General features: G+C 44.1%; 2 protein-coding genes across 2 annotated transcripts; both read right to left on the minus strand.

The window, feature by feature from the left end:
- Positions 1-1,539: 1,539 nt before the first annotated feature.
- On the minus strand, positions 1,540-3,058 carry LOC139478954 (ribosome-binding protein 1-like). The gene has a single exon (XM_071261672.1). The coding sequence runs from the start codon at positions 2,978-2,980 to the stop codon at positions 1,601-1,603; it is 1,380 nt and encodes a 459-aa protein (XP_071117773.1). The 5' UTR covers positions 2,981-3,058; the 3' UTR covers positions 1,540-1,600.
- On the minus strand, positions 2,927-16,631 carry LOC139478955 (2'-5'-oligoadenylate synthase 1-like). Its single transcript, XM_071261673.1, has 7 exons — positions 16,477-16,631; positions 15,753-15,793; positions 15,166-15,360; positions 14,422-14,695; positions 11,947-12,116; positions 3,848-4,038; positions 2,927-3,163 (listed from the first exon to the last, which is right to left on the minus strand). The coding sequence occupies exons 1-7, from the start codon at positions 16,541-16,543 to the stop codon at positions 3,016-3,018; spliced, it is 1,086 nt and encodes a 361-aa protein (XP_071117774.1). The 5' UTR covers positions 16,544-16,631; the 3' UTR covers positions 2,927-3,015.
- Between the last annotated feature and the right edge of the window lie 889 nt (positions 16,632-17,520).

The following is a 17,520-nucleotide window of genomic DNA, read 5'->3' on the forward strand; positions in this document are numbered from 1 at the left end:
ACTCACTCCAACATCATCCCCAACATCATCTCCCTCCGCAGACCTAACCTCATCCACATCGAGGAGACGTCCTTGTGTAAGCCCAACTACAAGATGCGCGAGTACCTGTTTGAAGAAGGCAAACTGTGGAACTGGAGGAGGGACAACTACGTCATACACCTCTACGTCCTCGCATACGGCCACGCCGGCTACGACGACATGACCCCAGAGAACATCAAGTACATGAACACTACCATTGGGGAAGTAACGCGCTACATCTACTACGGGGACAGTAAACTGTGGGGGATCAGGCCTCTACCCATGAAGAAAAACTCACCCTAGTTACAGTCTCTTCTCCTTTCCCAAATGCCAAGCGTATAACTCATTGCTTATGTTCCAGTGTATTGTTCACATTTACCCTAGCACCTGGTGTCATCACTAGTTAGTGATTCATAAACACATGTTCGAGAGAACCCGGTGTCATCACTAGTTAGTGATTCATAAACACATGTTCGAAAACACCCGGTGTCATCACTATCTAGTAGTGATTCATAAACACATGTTCGAGAGAACCCGGTGTCATCACTATCTAGTAGTGATTCATAAACACATGTTCGAGAACACCCGGTGTCATCACTATCTAGTAGTGATTCATAAACACATGTTCGAGAACACCGGGTGTCATCACTATCTAGTAGTGATTCATAAACACATGTTCGAGAACGCCCGGTGTCATCACTATCTAGTAGTGATTCATAAACACATGTTCGAGAACACCCGGTGTCATCACTATCCAGTAGTGATTCATAAACACATGTTCGAGAACACCCGGAATCATCAATAGTAAGTGATTCATAATAAAGACATACTTATGATGTATTTGGAATCGTGCAATGGATTTTGCAGTACTGTCAGTTTAACTACGACCCCCGCCCCCCCCCCCCTCCCCATGACCGTGTATTCTTTATACATTCAATGTTTAAACGGTTACTAGATGCATTTAATCAATTTAATCATGTACTGTGATCATATATACCAGATATTCGACACTGATATAAAATTGTTAGCATAAGAAATCAAATCGTTGTGTTTTGTTTGTTTGTTGTTTAACGCCACACTCAGCAACATTCCAGCAATTTGACGGAGGTCTGTATATAATCGAGTCTGGACGAGATAACCCAGGGATTGACATCATGAGCATCGATCCTAACAATTAGGATACGATGCTTCAGCCAAGTCAGGAGCCTGACGACCTGATCCCGTTAGTCTCCCACACGACAAGCATAGTCGCCTTTTACGGCAAGAATGGGTCGCTGAAGACCTATCCACCCCGGATCTTCACGGGTCTAAATCATTGTGAGACCATTTTAAACAGTTCAAAAGTGAGGCACTTTTTGTGTGGTGCACTGTGAGTGAAACACACTGTACATTCATGCAACCCGATAATAAGGAAAACGCCAACATCGAGTAACAAAACTACATTTATTTGTAAATGTGTTGACACCATGTACATACATACATACATACATACATACATACATACATACGTACATGGTCACAGAAAAATTAAACAACCACCTGAACAGCTAAAATACAGCCAACAGGTACATGCCCAAACTTTTCAAACTGCATGTGTCCCTGGTTCAAATGCCTCTGGTTTATGTGCCCCTGGTTCATGTGTCCCTTGTTCATGTGTCCCTGGTTCATGTGCTCCTTGTTCATGTGTCCCTTGTTCATGTGCCCCTTGTTCATGTGCCCCTTGTTCATGTGCCCCTTGTTCATGTGCTCCTTGTTCATGTGTCCCTTGTTCATGTGTCCCTTGTTCATGTGCTCCTTGTTCATGTGCCCCTTGTTCATGTGTCCCTTGTTCATGTGTCCCTTGTTCATGTGTCCCTTGTTCATGTGTCCCTTGTTCATGTGCCCCTTGTTCATGTGTCCCTTGTTCATGTGCTCCTTGTTCATGTGCCCCTTGTTCATGTGTCCCTTGTTCATGTGCCCCTTGTTCATGTGTCCCTTGTTCATGTGCTCCTTGTTCATGTGCCTCTGGTTCATGTGCTCCTGGTTCATGTGCTCCTGGTTCATGTGTCCCTGGTTCATGTGCCCCTTGTTCATGTGTCCCTGGTTCATGTGTCCCTTGTTCATGTGCTCCTGGTTCATGTGCTCCTGGTTCATGTGCCCCTTGTTCATGTGCCCCTGGTTCATGTGCCCCTTGTTCATGTGTCCCTTGTTCATGTGCCCCTGGTTTATGTGCCCCTTGTTCATGTGTCCCTTGTTCATGTGTCCCTTGTTCATGTGTCCCTGGTTCATGTGCTCCTTGTTCATGTGTCCCTTGTTCATGTGCCCCTGGTTTATGTGCCCCTTGTTCATGTGTCCCTTGTTCATGTGTCCCTTGTTCATGTGCCCCTTGTTCATGTGTCCCTTGTTCATGTGCTCCTTGTTCATGTGCCCCTTGTTCATGTGTCCCTTGTTCATGTGCTCCTTGTTCATGTGCTCCTTGTTCATGTGTCCCTTGTTCATGTGTCCCTGGTTCATGTGTCCCTTGTTCATGTGTCCCTTGTTCATGTGTCCCTTGTTCATGTGTCCCTTGTTCATGTGCTCCTTGTTCATGTGTCCCTTGTTCATGTGTCCCTTGTTCATGTGCTCCTTGTTCATGTGTCCCTTGTTCATGTGTCCCTTGTTCATGTGTCCCTGGTTCATGTGCTCCTTGTTCATGTGCCCCTTGTTCATGTGTCCCTTGTTCATGTGCTCCTTGTTCATGTGCCCCTGGTTCATGTGCTCCTGGTTCATGTGCTCCTGGTTCATGTGTCCCTGGTTCATGTGCCCCTTGTTCATGTGTCCCTGGTTCATGTGTCCCTTGTTCATGTGCTCCTGGTTGATGTGCTCCTGGTTCATGTGCCCCTTGTTCATGTGCCCCTGGTTCATGTGTCCCTGGTTCATTTGCCCCTTGTTCATGTGCCCCTTGTTCATGTGCCCCTGGTTTATGTGCCCCGTGGTATTGCATCAAGATGAAGACGCTGACAATATGGCCAGCATGAGTCACAGTTCGTCTGACAGATGGGGTGACCCGGGCCAGCCTCTCTCCAACAGGATCTCAGACTTGCGCACAACCATGTCGACATCGCGCTTGGACGACGGTGCCACGTTCTTGAAGGGGTTGGCAGGATCAAGTAGAAACGGCGTCTTACTGTTATAAACAACGCACATTATTAAATCACAAACATAAAATCATACCGATGAAAATGCGATGATAGTGAGGGTGTATCATCATGGGTAAGCGGTGCAGCTATTGCTTGTCACATCTGCATAATTATATGGGAGTTTAGTCAGGCAGCTGTAACAGGATCCGCTGAACGTGTGTTCACCAAACCCGTGCTAACTGGCTTCACCTAAGTGGTAAACGTCTAGGAACAACATCACAGGCGACCCGTGAAGATCCTTGGTAGAATAGATCTTTAGCAACCCATGCTTGCCGTAAAAGATGACTATTCTTGTCGTAAGAGGCGACTAACGGGATCGGGTGGTCAGGCTCGCTGACTTGGTTGATGCATGGCATCGTATCCCAATTGTGTAGATCTATGATCATGATATCAATTACTGGGTTGTCTGGTCCAGACTTGTATTATGTACAGACCGCAATCATATAGCTGGAATATGACTGAGTGTGGCGTTAAACAACAAACCAACACACAAATACATCACAGTCTAATTGTGCGTGCGTGCGTGCGTGCGTGCGTGCGTGCATGCGCGTGTGTGTGTGTGTGTGTGTGTGTGGATGACAACACTATCGTAGGATGTGTACATGTGAAGCGGTATCTTTTTGTAGAATTTGTAGGATTATTTTCACCTGAAACTGAGTTATGTCACTTACATATTTGGGACGTAGACCATGTAGTTGTAGTTGTCGCTGAAGGCGATCGCCATCTTTCCCAGCTGTGCGAGTTGTTTGAGGGTCTGGTACAGATAGGCCTCCGTGTCGATGTCCTCCTGCTTGCCATCCTCCCTCCACTGTCGGACCAGCAGCAGCTCCAGGAAGTAGGACCTCAGTGGAACGTCCTCAACCTTACACAGACATAGCAATACTCTATCAGTGGACGTCTTCAACAATACATAGACACAGCAAGACTCTATCTGTGGACGTCGTCAACCTTACACAGACATAGGAAGACTCTATCAGTGGACGTCGTCAACCTTACACAGACATAGGAAGACTCTATCAGTGGACGTCTTCAACCTTACACAGGCATAGGAAGACTCTATCAGTGGAACGTCCTCAACCTTACACAGACATAGCAATACTCTATCAGTGGACGTCTTCAACCTTACACAGACACAGGAAGACTCTATCAGTGGACGTCGTCAACCTTACACAGACATAGCAATACTCTATCAGTGGACGTCTTCAACCTTACACAGACACAGGAAGACTCTATCAGTGGACGTCGTCAACCTTACACAGACATAGCAAGACTCTATCAGTGGACGTCGTCAACCTTACACAGACATAGGAAGACTCTATCAGTGGACGTCTTCAACCTTACACAGGCATAGGAAGACTCTATCAGTGGAACGTCCTCAACCTTACACAGACATAGCAATACCCTATCAGTGGACGTCTTCAACCTTACACAGACATAGGAAGACTCTATCAGTGGACGTCCTCAACCTTACACAGACATAGGAAGACTCTATCAGTGGACGTCGTCAACCTTACACAGACATAGGAAGACTCTATCAGTGGACGTCTTCAACCTTACACAGGCATAGGAAGACTCTATCAGTGGAACGTCCTCAACCTTACACAGACATAGCAATACTCTATCAGTGGACGTCTTCAACCTTACACAGACACAGGAAGACTCTATCAGTGGACGTCGTCAACCTTACACAGACATAGCAATACTCTATCAGTGGACGTCTTCAACCTTACACAGGCATAGGAAGACTCTATCAGTGGAACGTCCTCAACCTTACACAGACATAGCAATACTCTATCAGTGGACGTCTTCAACCTTACACAGACACAGGAAGACTCTATCAGTGGACGTCGTCAACCTTACACAGACATAGCAATACTCTATCAGTGGACGTCTTCAACCTTACACAGACACAGGAAGACTCTATCAGTGGACGTCGTCAACCTTACACAGACATAGCAAGACTCTATCAGTGGACGTCGTCAACCTTACACAGACATAGGAAGACTCTATCAGTGGACGTCTTCAACCTTACACAGGCATAGGAAGACTCTATCAGTGGAACGTCCTCAACCTTACACAGACATAGCAATACCCTATCAGTGGACGTCTTCAACCTTACACAGACATAGGAAGACTCTATCAGTGGACGTCCTCAACCTTACACAGACATAGGAAGACTCTATCAGTGGACGTCGTCAACCTTACACAGACATAGGAAGACTCTATCAGTGGACGTCTTCAACCTTACACAGGCATAGGAAGACTCTATCAGTGGAACGTCCTCAACCTTACACAGACATAGCAATACTCTATCAGTGGACGTCTTCAACCTTACACAGACACAGGAAGACTCTATCAGTGGACGTCGTCAACCTTACACAGACATAGCAATACTCTATCAGTGGACGTCTTCAACCTTACACAGACACAGGAAGACTCTATCAGTGGACGTCGTCAACCTTACACAGACATAGCAAGACTCTATCAGTGGACGTCGTCAACCTTACACAGACATAGGAAGACTCTATCAGTGGACGTCTTCAACCTTACACAGGCATAGGAAGACTCTATCAGTGGAACGTCCTCAACCTTACACAGACATAGCAATACCCTATCAGTGGACGTCTTCAACCTTACACAGACATAGGAAGACTCTATCAGTGGACGTCCCCAACCTTACACAGACATAGGAAGACTCTATCAGTGGACGTCGTCAACCTTACACAGACATAGGAAGACTCTATCAGTGGACGTCTTCAACCTTACACAGGCATAGGAAGACTCTATCAGTGGAACGTCCTCAACCTTACACAGACATAGCAATACACTATCAGTGGACGTCTTCAACCTTACACAGACATAGGAAGACTCTATCAGTGGAACGTCTCCAACCTTACACAGACATAGGAAGACTCTATCAGTGGAACGTCCTCAACCTTACACAGACATAGCAATACTCTATCAGTGGACGTCTTCAACCTTACACAGACATAGGAAGACTCTATCAGTGGACGTCTTCAACCTTACACAGGCACAGGAAGACACTATCAGTGGAACGTCCTCAACCTTACACAGACATAGCAATACTCTATCAGTGGACGTCTTCAACCTTACACAGGAATAGGAAGACTCTATCAGTGGACGTCTTCAACCTTACACAGACATAGGAAGACTCTATCAGTGGACGTCCTCAACCCTCCACAAACATAGGAAGACTCTATCAGTGGACGTCTTCAACCTTACACAGACATAGCAAGACTATATCAGTGGACGTCGTCAACCTTACACAAACATAGGAAGACTCTATCAGTGGACGTCTTCAACCTTACACAGACATAGCAAGACTATATCAGTGGACGTCGTTAATCTTACACAAACATAGGAAGACTCTATCAGTGGACGTCGTCAACCTTACACAAACATAGGAAGACTCTATCAGTGGACGTTGTCAACCTTACACAAACATAGGAAGACTCTATCAGTGGACGTCTTCAACCTTACACAGACATAGCAAGACTCTATCAGTGGACGTTTTCAACCTTACACAGACATAGCATGACTCTATCAGTGGACGTCTTCAACTTTACACAGACATAGCAAGACTCTATTAGTGGACGTTTTCAACCTTACACAGACATGGCAAGACTCTATCAGTGGACGTTTTCATCCTTACACAGATATAGGAAGACTCTATCAGTGTGTTGTCCTCAACCTTACACAAACATAGGAAGACTCTATCAGTGGACGCCGTCAACCCTACACAGACATAGCAAGACTCTATCAGTGGACGTCGTCAACCCTACACAGATATAGCAAGACTCTATCAGTGGACGTCCTTAACCTTTCGTCCTTGTCTTCAACAATACACAGACATAGAACGACTCTATCAGTGTGTTGTCCTCAACCTTACACAAACATAGGAAGACTCTATCAGTGGACGTCCTCAACCTTACACAGACATAGCATGACTCCATCAGTGGACGTTTTCAACTTTACACAGACATAGCAAGACTCTATCAGTGGACGTTTTCAACCTTACACAGACATGGCAAGACTCTATCAGTGGACGTTTTCAACCTTACACAGACATAGGAAGACTCTATCAGTGGACGTCGTCAGCCTTACACAGACATAGGAAGACTATCAGTGGACGTCGTCAACCTTACACAGACATAGGAAGACTATATCAGTGGACGTCGTCAACCTTACACAAACATAGGAAGACTCTATCAGTGGACGTCTTCAACCTTACACAGACATAGCAAGACTATATCAGTGGACGTCTTCAATCTTACACAAACATAGGAAGACTCTATCAGTGGACGTCGTCAACCTTACACAAACATAGGAAGACTTTATCAGTGGACGTTGTCAACCTTACACAAACATAGGAAGACTCTATCAGTGGACGTTTTCAACCTTACACAGACATAGCAAGACTCTATCAGTGGACGTTTTCAACCTTACACAGACATAGCATGACTCTATCAGTGGACGTCCTCAACTTTACACAGACATAGCAAGACTCTATCAGTGGACGTTTTCAACCTTACACAGACATGGCAAGACTCTATCAGTGGACGTTTTCAACCTTACACAGACATAGGAAGACTCTATCAGTGGACGTCGTCAACTTTACACAGACATAGGAAGACTCTATCAGTGGACGTCGTCAACCTTACACAGACATAAAAAGACTCTATCAGTGGAACGTCCTCAACCTTACACAGACATAGCAATACACTATCAGTGGACGTCTTCAACCTTACACAGACATAGGAAGACTCTATCAGTGGAACGTCCTCAACCTTACACAGACATAGCAATACTCTATCAGTGGACGTCTTCAACCTTACACAGACATAGCAATACTCTATCAGTGGACGTCTTCAACCTTACACAGACATAGGAAGACTCTATCAGTGGAACGTCCTCAACCTTACACAGACATAGCAATACTCTATCAGTGGACGTCTTCAACCTTACACAGACATAGGAAGACTCTATCAGTGGACGTCTTCAACCTTACACAGGAATAGGAAGACTCTATCAGTGGACGTCTTCAACCTTACACAGACATAGGAAAACTCTATCAGTGGAACGTCCTCAACCTTACACAGAGACAGCAAGACTCTATCAGTGGACGTCGTCAACAATACATAGACACAGCAAGACTCTATCTGTGGACGTCGTCAACCTTACACAGACATAGGAAGACTCTATCAGTGGACGTCTTCAACCTTACACAGGCATAGGAAAATTCTATCAGTGGACGTCCACAACCTCACACAAACATAGCAAGACTCTATCAGTGGACGTCCTCAACAATAAACAAACATAGCAAGACTCTAGCAGTGGACGTCCTTAACCTTACGTCCTTGTCTTCAACAATACACAGACATAGAAAGACTCTATCAGTGGACGTCCTTAGCCTGACATAAAAGCAATACTCAATCAGTGGACGTCCTCAACAAACACAGACATAGCAAGACTCTATCAGTGGACGTTCTCAACCTCACACAGACATAGCAAGACTCTATCAGTGGACGTCCTCAACCCTACACAAACATAGGAAGACTCTATCAGTGGACGTCTTCAACCTTACACAGACATAGCAAGACTATATCAGTGGACGTCTTCAACCTTACACAAACATAGGAAGACTCTATCAGTGGACGTTGTCAACCTTACACAGACATAGCAAGACTCTATCAGTGGACGTTTTCAACCTTACACAGACATAGCAAGACTCTATCAGTGGACGTCCTCAACTTTACACAGACATAGGAAGACTCTATCAGTGGACGTTTTCAACCTTACACAGACATGGCAAGACTCTATCAGTGGACGTTTTCAACCTTACACAGACATAGGAAGACTCTATCAGTGTGTTGTCCTCAACCTTACACAAACATAGGAAGACTCTATCAGTGGACGTCGTCAACCCTTCACAGACATAGCAAGACTCTATCAGTGGACGTCCTTAACCTTTCGTCCTTGTCTTCAACAATACACAGACATAGCAATACCCTATCAGTGGACGTCTTCAACCTTACACAGACATAGGAAGACTCTATCAGTGGACGTCCCCAACCTTACACAGACATAGGAAGACTCTATCAGTGGACGTCGTCAACCTTACACAGACATAGGAAGACTCTATCAGTGGACGTCTTCAACCTTACACAGGCATAGGAAGACTCTATCAGTGGAACGTCCTCAACCTTACACAGACATAGCAATACACTATCAGTGGACGTCTTCAACCTTACACAGACATAGGAAGACTCTATCAGTGGAACGTCTCCAACCTTACACAGACATAGGAAGACTCTATCAGTGGAACGTCCTCAACCTTACACAGACATAGCAATACTCTATCAGTGGACGTCTTCAACCTTACACAGACATAGGAAGACTCTATCAGTGGACGTCTTCAACCTTACACAGGCACAGGAAGACACTATCAGTGGAACGTCCTCAACCTTACACAGACATAGCAATACTCTATCAGTGGACGTCTTCAACCTTACACAGGAATAGGAAGACTCTATCAGTGGACGTCTTCAACCTTACACAGACATAGGAAGACTCTATCAGTGGACGTCCTCAACCCTCCACAAACATAGGAAGACTCTATCAGTGGACGTCTTCAACCTTACACAGACATAGCAAGACTATATCAGTGGACGTCGTCAACCTTACACAAACATAGGAAGACTCTATCAGTGGACGTCTTCAACCTTACACAGACATAGCAAGACTATATCAGTGGACGTCGTTAATCTTACACAAACATAGGAAGACTCTATCAGTGGACGTCGTCAACCTTACACAAACATAGGAAGACTCTATCAGTGGACGTTGTCAACCTTACACAAACATAGTAAGACTCTATCAGTGGACGTTTTCAACCTTACACAGACATAGCAAGACTCTATCAGTGGACGTTTTCAACCTTACACAGACATAGCATGACTCTATCAGTGGACGTCTTCAACTTTACACAGACATAGCAAGACTCTATTAGTGGACGTTTTCAACCTTACACAGACATGGCAAGACTCTATCAGTGGACGTTTTCATCCTTACACAGATATAGGAAGACTCTATCAGTGTGTTGTCCTCAACCTTACACAAACATAGGAAGACTCTATCAGTGGACGCCGTCAACCCTACACAGACATAGCAAGACTCTATCAGTGGACGTCGTCAACCCTACACAGATATAGCAAGACTCTATCAGTGGACGTCCTTAACCTTTCGTCCTTGTCTTCAACAATACACAGACATAGAACGACTCTATCAGTGTGTTGTCCTCAACCTTACACAAACATAGGAAGACTCTATCAGTGGACGTCCTCAACCTTACACAGACATAGCATGACTCCATCAGTGGACGTTTTCAACTTTACACAGACATAGCAAGACTCTATCAGTGGACGTTTTCAACCTTACACAGACATGGCAAGACTCTATCAGTGGACGTTTTCAACCTTACACAGACATAGGAAGACTCTATCAGTGGACGTCGTCAGCCTTACACAGACATAGGAAGACTATCAGTGGACGTCGTCAACCTTACACAGACATAGCATGACTCCATCAGTGGACGTCCTCAACTTTACACAGACATAGGAAGACTCTATCAGTGGACGTTTTCAACCTTACACAGACATGGCAAGACTCTATCAGTGGACGTTTTCAACCTTACACAGACATAGGAAGACTCTATCAGTGTGTTGTCCTCAACCTTACACAAACATAGGAAGACTCTATCAGTGGACGTCGTCAACCCTTCACAGACATAGCAAGACTCTATCAGTGGACGTCCTTAACCTTTCGTCCTTGTCTTCAACAATACACAGACATAGCAAGACTCTATCAGTGTGTTGTCCTCAACCTTACACAAACATAGGAATACTCTATCAGTGGACGTCCTCAAGCTTACACAGACATAGCATGACTCTATCAGTGGACGTTTTCAACTTTACACAGACATAGCAAGACTCTATCAGTGGACGTTTTCAACCTTACACAGACATGGCAAGACTCTATCAGTGGACGTTTTCAACCTTACACAGACATAGGAAGACTCTATCAGTGTGTTGTCCTCAACCTTACACAAACATAGGAAGACTCTATCAGTGGACGTCGTCAACCTTACACAGACATAGCAAGACTCTATCAGTGGACGTCGTCAACCCTATACAGACATAGCAAGACTCTATCAGTGGACGTCCTTAACCTTTCGTCCTTGTCTTCAACAATACAAAGACATAGCAAGACTCCATCAGTGGACGTTTTCAACCTTACACTGACATAGCAAGACTCTATCAGTGGATGTCTTCAACTTTACACAGACAACCTGGTCACCTGATGTGGAGATGTTTCCCACAGAACACTCTCAGAGTGAGAATATATGCAAACATTTCCAACTTTCCAAAGTCTATGCTGTATTGCGTATTGCTTGTGGTTCCATGACACCAGCGTTGAATCCTTCATGTGGCAGGTTCCGCTAGTCGTTGGTTCCAATGACAAATTCTTCCGCAATCTAATTTATGAGTTGTCAGACACTTTTTTTCTTCTTTTTTCCTTCTTGTTGTGTGGAGAGGGGTCGTACACTGACTCAGGCACTCAACAACACACCCAACCACTCAGACACCCACCCACCAACCCACCCTCCCTCCCTCACTTTAAACATTACATCTAAGACTGCATGAACGAATGGAATTAAACCTTCAACATACTTGTGCGTAGAGGTTCTTACCTTGGCCCAGTATTTGAGAAGTCGCATGACATCCTTGACCTTTCCCGGAGTTGCCATCCCGTCTGTGTGGGTGACGAACTTGAGTTGTAGGGGACTTAGACAGCTGGAGTAGTGGTCCCGGACCTTGGGCGCCTGATCCAGCATCTCCTGATAAATCTCCGACAGCTTACCTGCAAACACAGGAGGAATTACGAAGCCGCTAATACCAACTGTCCGTCACAATGTTCAGATGAACATATACTAGTAATCATGTGCTGAAGAAAATGCCTGACAGAAACAAGACGCAGAGCCTAAGTTCAAAGATTGTTCAAGAAACAGCCTTTCGTATGTCAGATTTCAAACAACACTGTCCCTTTAGGTTCGAATACTAAGATAAACTATGATGTCAACTCTGTACGTATATTATACGCATGTCATACACTACGTCCACTATGTATGTATATTATACGTATGCCATACGCTACGTCCACTATGTACGTATATTATACGTATGCTATACGCTACGTCCACTTTGTACGTATATTATACGTATGCCATACGCTACGTCCACTATGTACGTATATTATACGTATGCTATACGCTACGTCCACTTTGTACGTATATTATACGCAAGTCATACACTACGTCCACTATGTACGTATATTATACGTATGCCATACGCTACGTCCACTATGTACGTATATTATAGGTATGCCATATGCTACGTCCACTATGTACGTATGTTATACGTATGCTTTACGCTACGTCCACTATGTACGTATATTATACTTATGCCATATATTATACGTATGCTATACGCTACGTCCACTATGTACGTATATTATACGTATGCCATACGCTACGTTTCATTATGTACGTATATCATACGTATGATATACGCTATGTCCACTATGTACTTATATGATACATATGCTATACGCTACGTCCACTATGTACGTATATTATACGTATGCCATACTCTACGTCCACTATGTACGTATATCATACGTATGCTATACGCTACGTCCACTTTGTACGTATATTATACGCATGTCATACACTACGTCCACTATGTACGTATATTATACGTATGCCATACGCTACGTCCACAATGCACGTATGTTATACGTATGCTATACCCTACGTCCACTATGTACTTATATTATACGTATGCCATATATTATACATATGCTATACGCTACATTCAATATGTAGGTATATTATACGTATGCTATACGCTACGTCCACTATGTACGTATGTTATATGTATACTATACGCTACATCCACTATGTACGTATATTACACTTATGCCATATTATACAAGTATGCTATACGCTACGTCCACTATGAACGTATATTATACGTATGCCATACACTACGTTTCACTATGTACGTATATTATATGTATGCTATACGCTATGTCCACTATGTACGTATATTATACGTATGCCATTCACTACGTTTACTATGTACGTATATTATACGTATGCTATACGCTACGTCCAATATGTACGTATATTTTACGCATGCTATACGCTTCGTCCAATATGTACCCATGTTATACGTATTCTATACGCTATGTCCACTATGTACGCATATTTTACGCATGCTATACGCTACGTCCAATATGTACGCATATTTTACGTATGTCATACACTACGTCCACTATGTATGTATATTATACATATGCTATACGCTACGTCCACAATGTACGTATATTATAGGTATGCTATACGCTACGTTTCACTATGTACGTATATTATACGTATGCTATACGCTATGTCCACTATGTACGTATATTAAACGTATGCCATACACTACGTCCACTATGTACGCATATTTTACGTATGCTATACACCAAGTCCAATATGTACGCATGTTATACGTATGCTATACGCTACGTCCAATATGTACGCATGTTATACGTATGCAATACACTACGTCCACTATGTACGTATATTATACGTATGCCATACGCTACGTCCACTATGTACGTGTATTATACGTATGCTATACGCTACGTCCACTTTGTACGTATATTATACGCATGTCATACACTACGTCCACTATGTATGTATATTATAAGTATGCTATACGCTATGTCCACAATGTACGTATATTATACGTATGCTTTACGCTACGTTTCACTATATGCGTATATTATACGTATACTATACGCTACGTCCAATATGTACATATATTATACGTATGCTATACGCTACGTCCACTATGTACGTATATTATACGTATGCCATACACTACGTCCACTATGTACGTATATTATACTTATACCATACACTACGTCCACTATGTACGCATATTTTACGTATGCTATACGCTACGTCCAATATGTACGCATGTTATACGGATGCTATTTGCTACGTCAACTATGTACGTATATTATACGTATACACTAGGGTACGTTCACGTTGTACATATTTTATACGTATGTCATACGCTACGTCCACTGTGTACGTCTATTATACGCTACGTACGCCCTTTCTTGGTGATGTCTAGCGCCGGTAGCAGGTCCACTTCGTGCTCGGCATCCTCCTCGTCGATCTTTAAGTAGAACTGGACAGACAAGGGCGTTGTTTGTTTGTATATGAAGTGCTCCGGCCACTCGTCTTCCACAAAGGTCTTGAGCTTCTGCAGCAGTTTATCCTTGTACTTCATTAGACCCTTGACGGTATTGTAGTCGTTGAAGAAGATAACGAGGTCGATGTCCGACCTGTCCGTCACGGATGTGCCCTTGCCCAGCGACCCACCCTGAATACAAACAGCCGGGTGTTAGACAAATGCAATACGACCCATGAAGATCCGAGTTAGAACAAGTCTTCAGCAACCCATGCTTGTCGTAAGAGGCGACTAACGGGATCTGGTGGTCGATCAGGCTCGCTGAACTGGTTGATGCATGTCATTGTTTCCCAATTGCGCGGCATGGTATCTCAGTTGGCTAGCACTATAAAATTTGCATTAGTCCGGACTAGCACAAGCAGCCACACGCGCGCACACAGACACGCGCACGCACGCACGCACGCACGCACGCAAACACAAGTGCAATTATCTTGAACGCGAACCCCATTTCACCTCACTTACTGTGGGCTGTGGGATTCGACCGTGAAGTGGACTTTGACAGAATGACTGTTGTCATTGGGTTTCGTATAAAAGCGTTTCAGCTCTGCAGAGATGGATATGCTTGACTGACTAATATTACCAACGTATGAACTTGCGTGTACCTTTACAATTCCCTTGATGTTGAAGGGGCTTGACTTTGCCTCTAGCGTGCGGACAAGTTCGTCGATTATCTTGGCACATCGCTTGTTAAACTTTGTGGTTGGGCGTATTTTCCTGTCTATAAACTTGGTGAGCGTCTCCCCGTGGGTCATGCCCGGCAGAAGAGGGTTGTCGGTGTCGAGTCTGCTGGGTGGACCCTGCAACAGACACAGCTGGCATCAGCTTCACATTAACCGTGGACATGATTGCAGGGGCGGTACGATACGTGTCGTACATGATAGGGAACTGGCTGCCATGATATTGAGCGGGTGGCGGTAATTCTAGCAGGGTGGTCGTTATTCTAGCAGAGTGGCCATTATTCTGGCAGGATGGGCGTGATTCTGGTAGGGTGGGCGTGACTCTTACAGGATGGGCGTGATTCTTGCAGGGTGGGCGTGAATCTGGCAGGGTGGGCGTGACTTTTGCAGGGCGGTCGTTATTCTACCATGGTGGACGTGACAGATACAGTGTTATCTTTCAAAACTTCTTACCTTATTGAAGTGCGTCAATGAGTCAGCCTTGAGGACGTGTGAAGAGTTTCTCAACTTACCTTGCTCTCACTCCTGATGCTGTTGGACCTCTTCTTAGCATCTAGAAAACAAAGTAATAAACAGTACGGTAAAGGTAACTAACAAACGCTGGATTTCCGACGTAAGGGGCTAAGAAAAGCTGGGCTTTCGACGTAAAGGTAACCAAGTAATGCTGGACATCCGACGTAAAGGTAACTAAGAAACGCTGAACATCCGACGTAAAGGTAACCAAGTAATGATGGACATTCGACGTAAAGGTAACAAAGAAACGCTGGACATCCGACGTAAAGGTAACAAAGAAACGCTGGACATCCGACGTAAAGGTAACTAAGTAATGATGACCATCCGACGTAAAGGTAACAAAGAAACGCTGGACATCCGACGTAAAGGTAACTAAGTAATGATGGACACCCGACGTAAAGGTAACTAAGTAATGATGGCCATCCGACGTAAAGGTAACAAAGAAACGCTGGAGTTCCATCCTAAAGGTAACTGACACACGCTGGACATCAGATGTAAAGGTAACTGAGAGACACTGGACTTCAGGCGTTACGGTATTACGAAATACCGGTATAACCTAATGAAAGAGTCTGCATTATCAAAATATATCGAAATTGACGATTTTCCCATAACACGTTCATCGGAAAATTGTCTGCTTTAAATGAATGTCACTTTTTACTTCACGCCGCAGTTCTCCTGTGTGGAGGAAATACGGTAAAGTGTTGCTGCAGGACATCAACGTACCTGCCAGTGTCGAGAGAAAGACCAGGTGAGTTGTCAACAGCAGCAGGGCATGCGTGTGTATCTTCATTTTCTGTGGAGTATCGTGTTCACTCTCTGCAGTCAATAGTTAGACGTGGAGATCAAGACAGGCTAGCGGAATGAACACGTTGCGTCGACAAAGCCTATTTATCTCAAATAAAACGAAAGTAAAAGTGAACAGAATTTCCACATTAGCACTGCTGACAGTGTAGTGGCGGTTACTCGCTGCCTCGACCACGCCTGTTTATCACAACTAAACCGAAAGTAAAAGTAGAAGTTGAAATCAATACTTCGCTGAACGAGGCCCACAGCTGTTTTGTAGTCGTTTGAATTGAGGTGATTCAGAATCGATTTGAATGGCGTTTACAAAGACGAACTTATAAATTACAAATTATTCGATTTCAGGTCATACTATGCACATCTAAATATATAAACACGTTGTGTGATCGGACGATAGGATTCCCTCGTCTATAATCCCCGAACCCAAAGTCAGTTCCAGGTGTAGCTCAACTAAACCGTCGTCGTAACGAAAGGTGTATTGAGGACAGTTGTGATACCATTTTTAAAAAAAACAAAAAACATGCTGACAACTGAAAGATAACGAGTGAATGAGATAGGCCTACGCCGCTTTTAGTTAAATAGTCCGTATCACGGCAGTGAACACTCTGTACCAAGTGTTGAATCACAAGACGAGGGTCTTTCTCGTGGGTGTGTCATTGCTTTCCGCCAGACCCGTGCAGGTCCGGGGTAGAATAGGTCTTCAGTAACTCCTAACCAACCATTAAATATTTAACCACACGTTAGTTAACCAGCCGTTAAAATACTGTTGCGGGATCAATAGATAACCATAAGGTTAGCTAACCACTCGGTTAAATTTTAACATCTTGGTTAAAGCACCGATTAGGTTAAATATTATCCCAGAATTCCAAGCATTAGTACTTCCGTCACTGTGTCGTATCGAATAATAACCGAAACAGCGTCGATGACTGAGGAAACTCCAAGGAAAATAAGAAAGAAAAGAAACAG

This window comes from Haliotis cracherodii, unplaced genomic scaffold (genome assembly GCF_022045235.1).
Source record: "Haliotis cracherodii isolate W230 unplaced genomic scaffold, xgHalCrac1.p SCAF_4, whole genome shotgun sequence".
In the NCBI taxonomy this organism is placed as follows: domain Eukaryota; kingdom Metazoa; phylum Mollusca; class Gastropoda; order Lepetellida; family Haliotidae; genus Haliotis; species Haliotis cracherodii.

Bases quoted from the DNA above. Each gene is read 5' to 3' on its own strand.
- LOC139478954 (XM_071261672.1), bottom strand. From the start codon at position 2,980: ATGCAATACCACGGGGCACATAAACCAGGGGCACATGAACAAGGGGCA.
- LOC139478955 (XM_071261673.1), bottom strand. From the start codon at position 16,543: ATGAAGATACACACGCATGCCCTGCTGCTGTTGACAACTCACCTGGTC. The intron at 15,361-15,752 runs GTAAGTTGAGAA...TGTCTGTTGCAG, and splicing joins GCATCAGGAGTGAGAGCAAG to GGTCCACCCAGCAGACTCGA. The intron at 14,696-15,165 runs GTACACGCAAGT...GTTTGTATTCAG, and splicing joins ACATCAAGGGAATTGTAAAG to GGTGGGTCGCTGGGCAAGGG.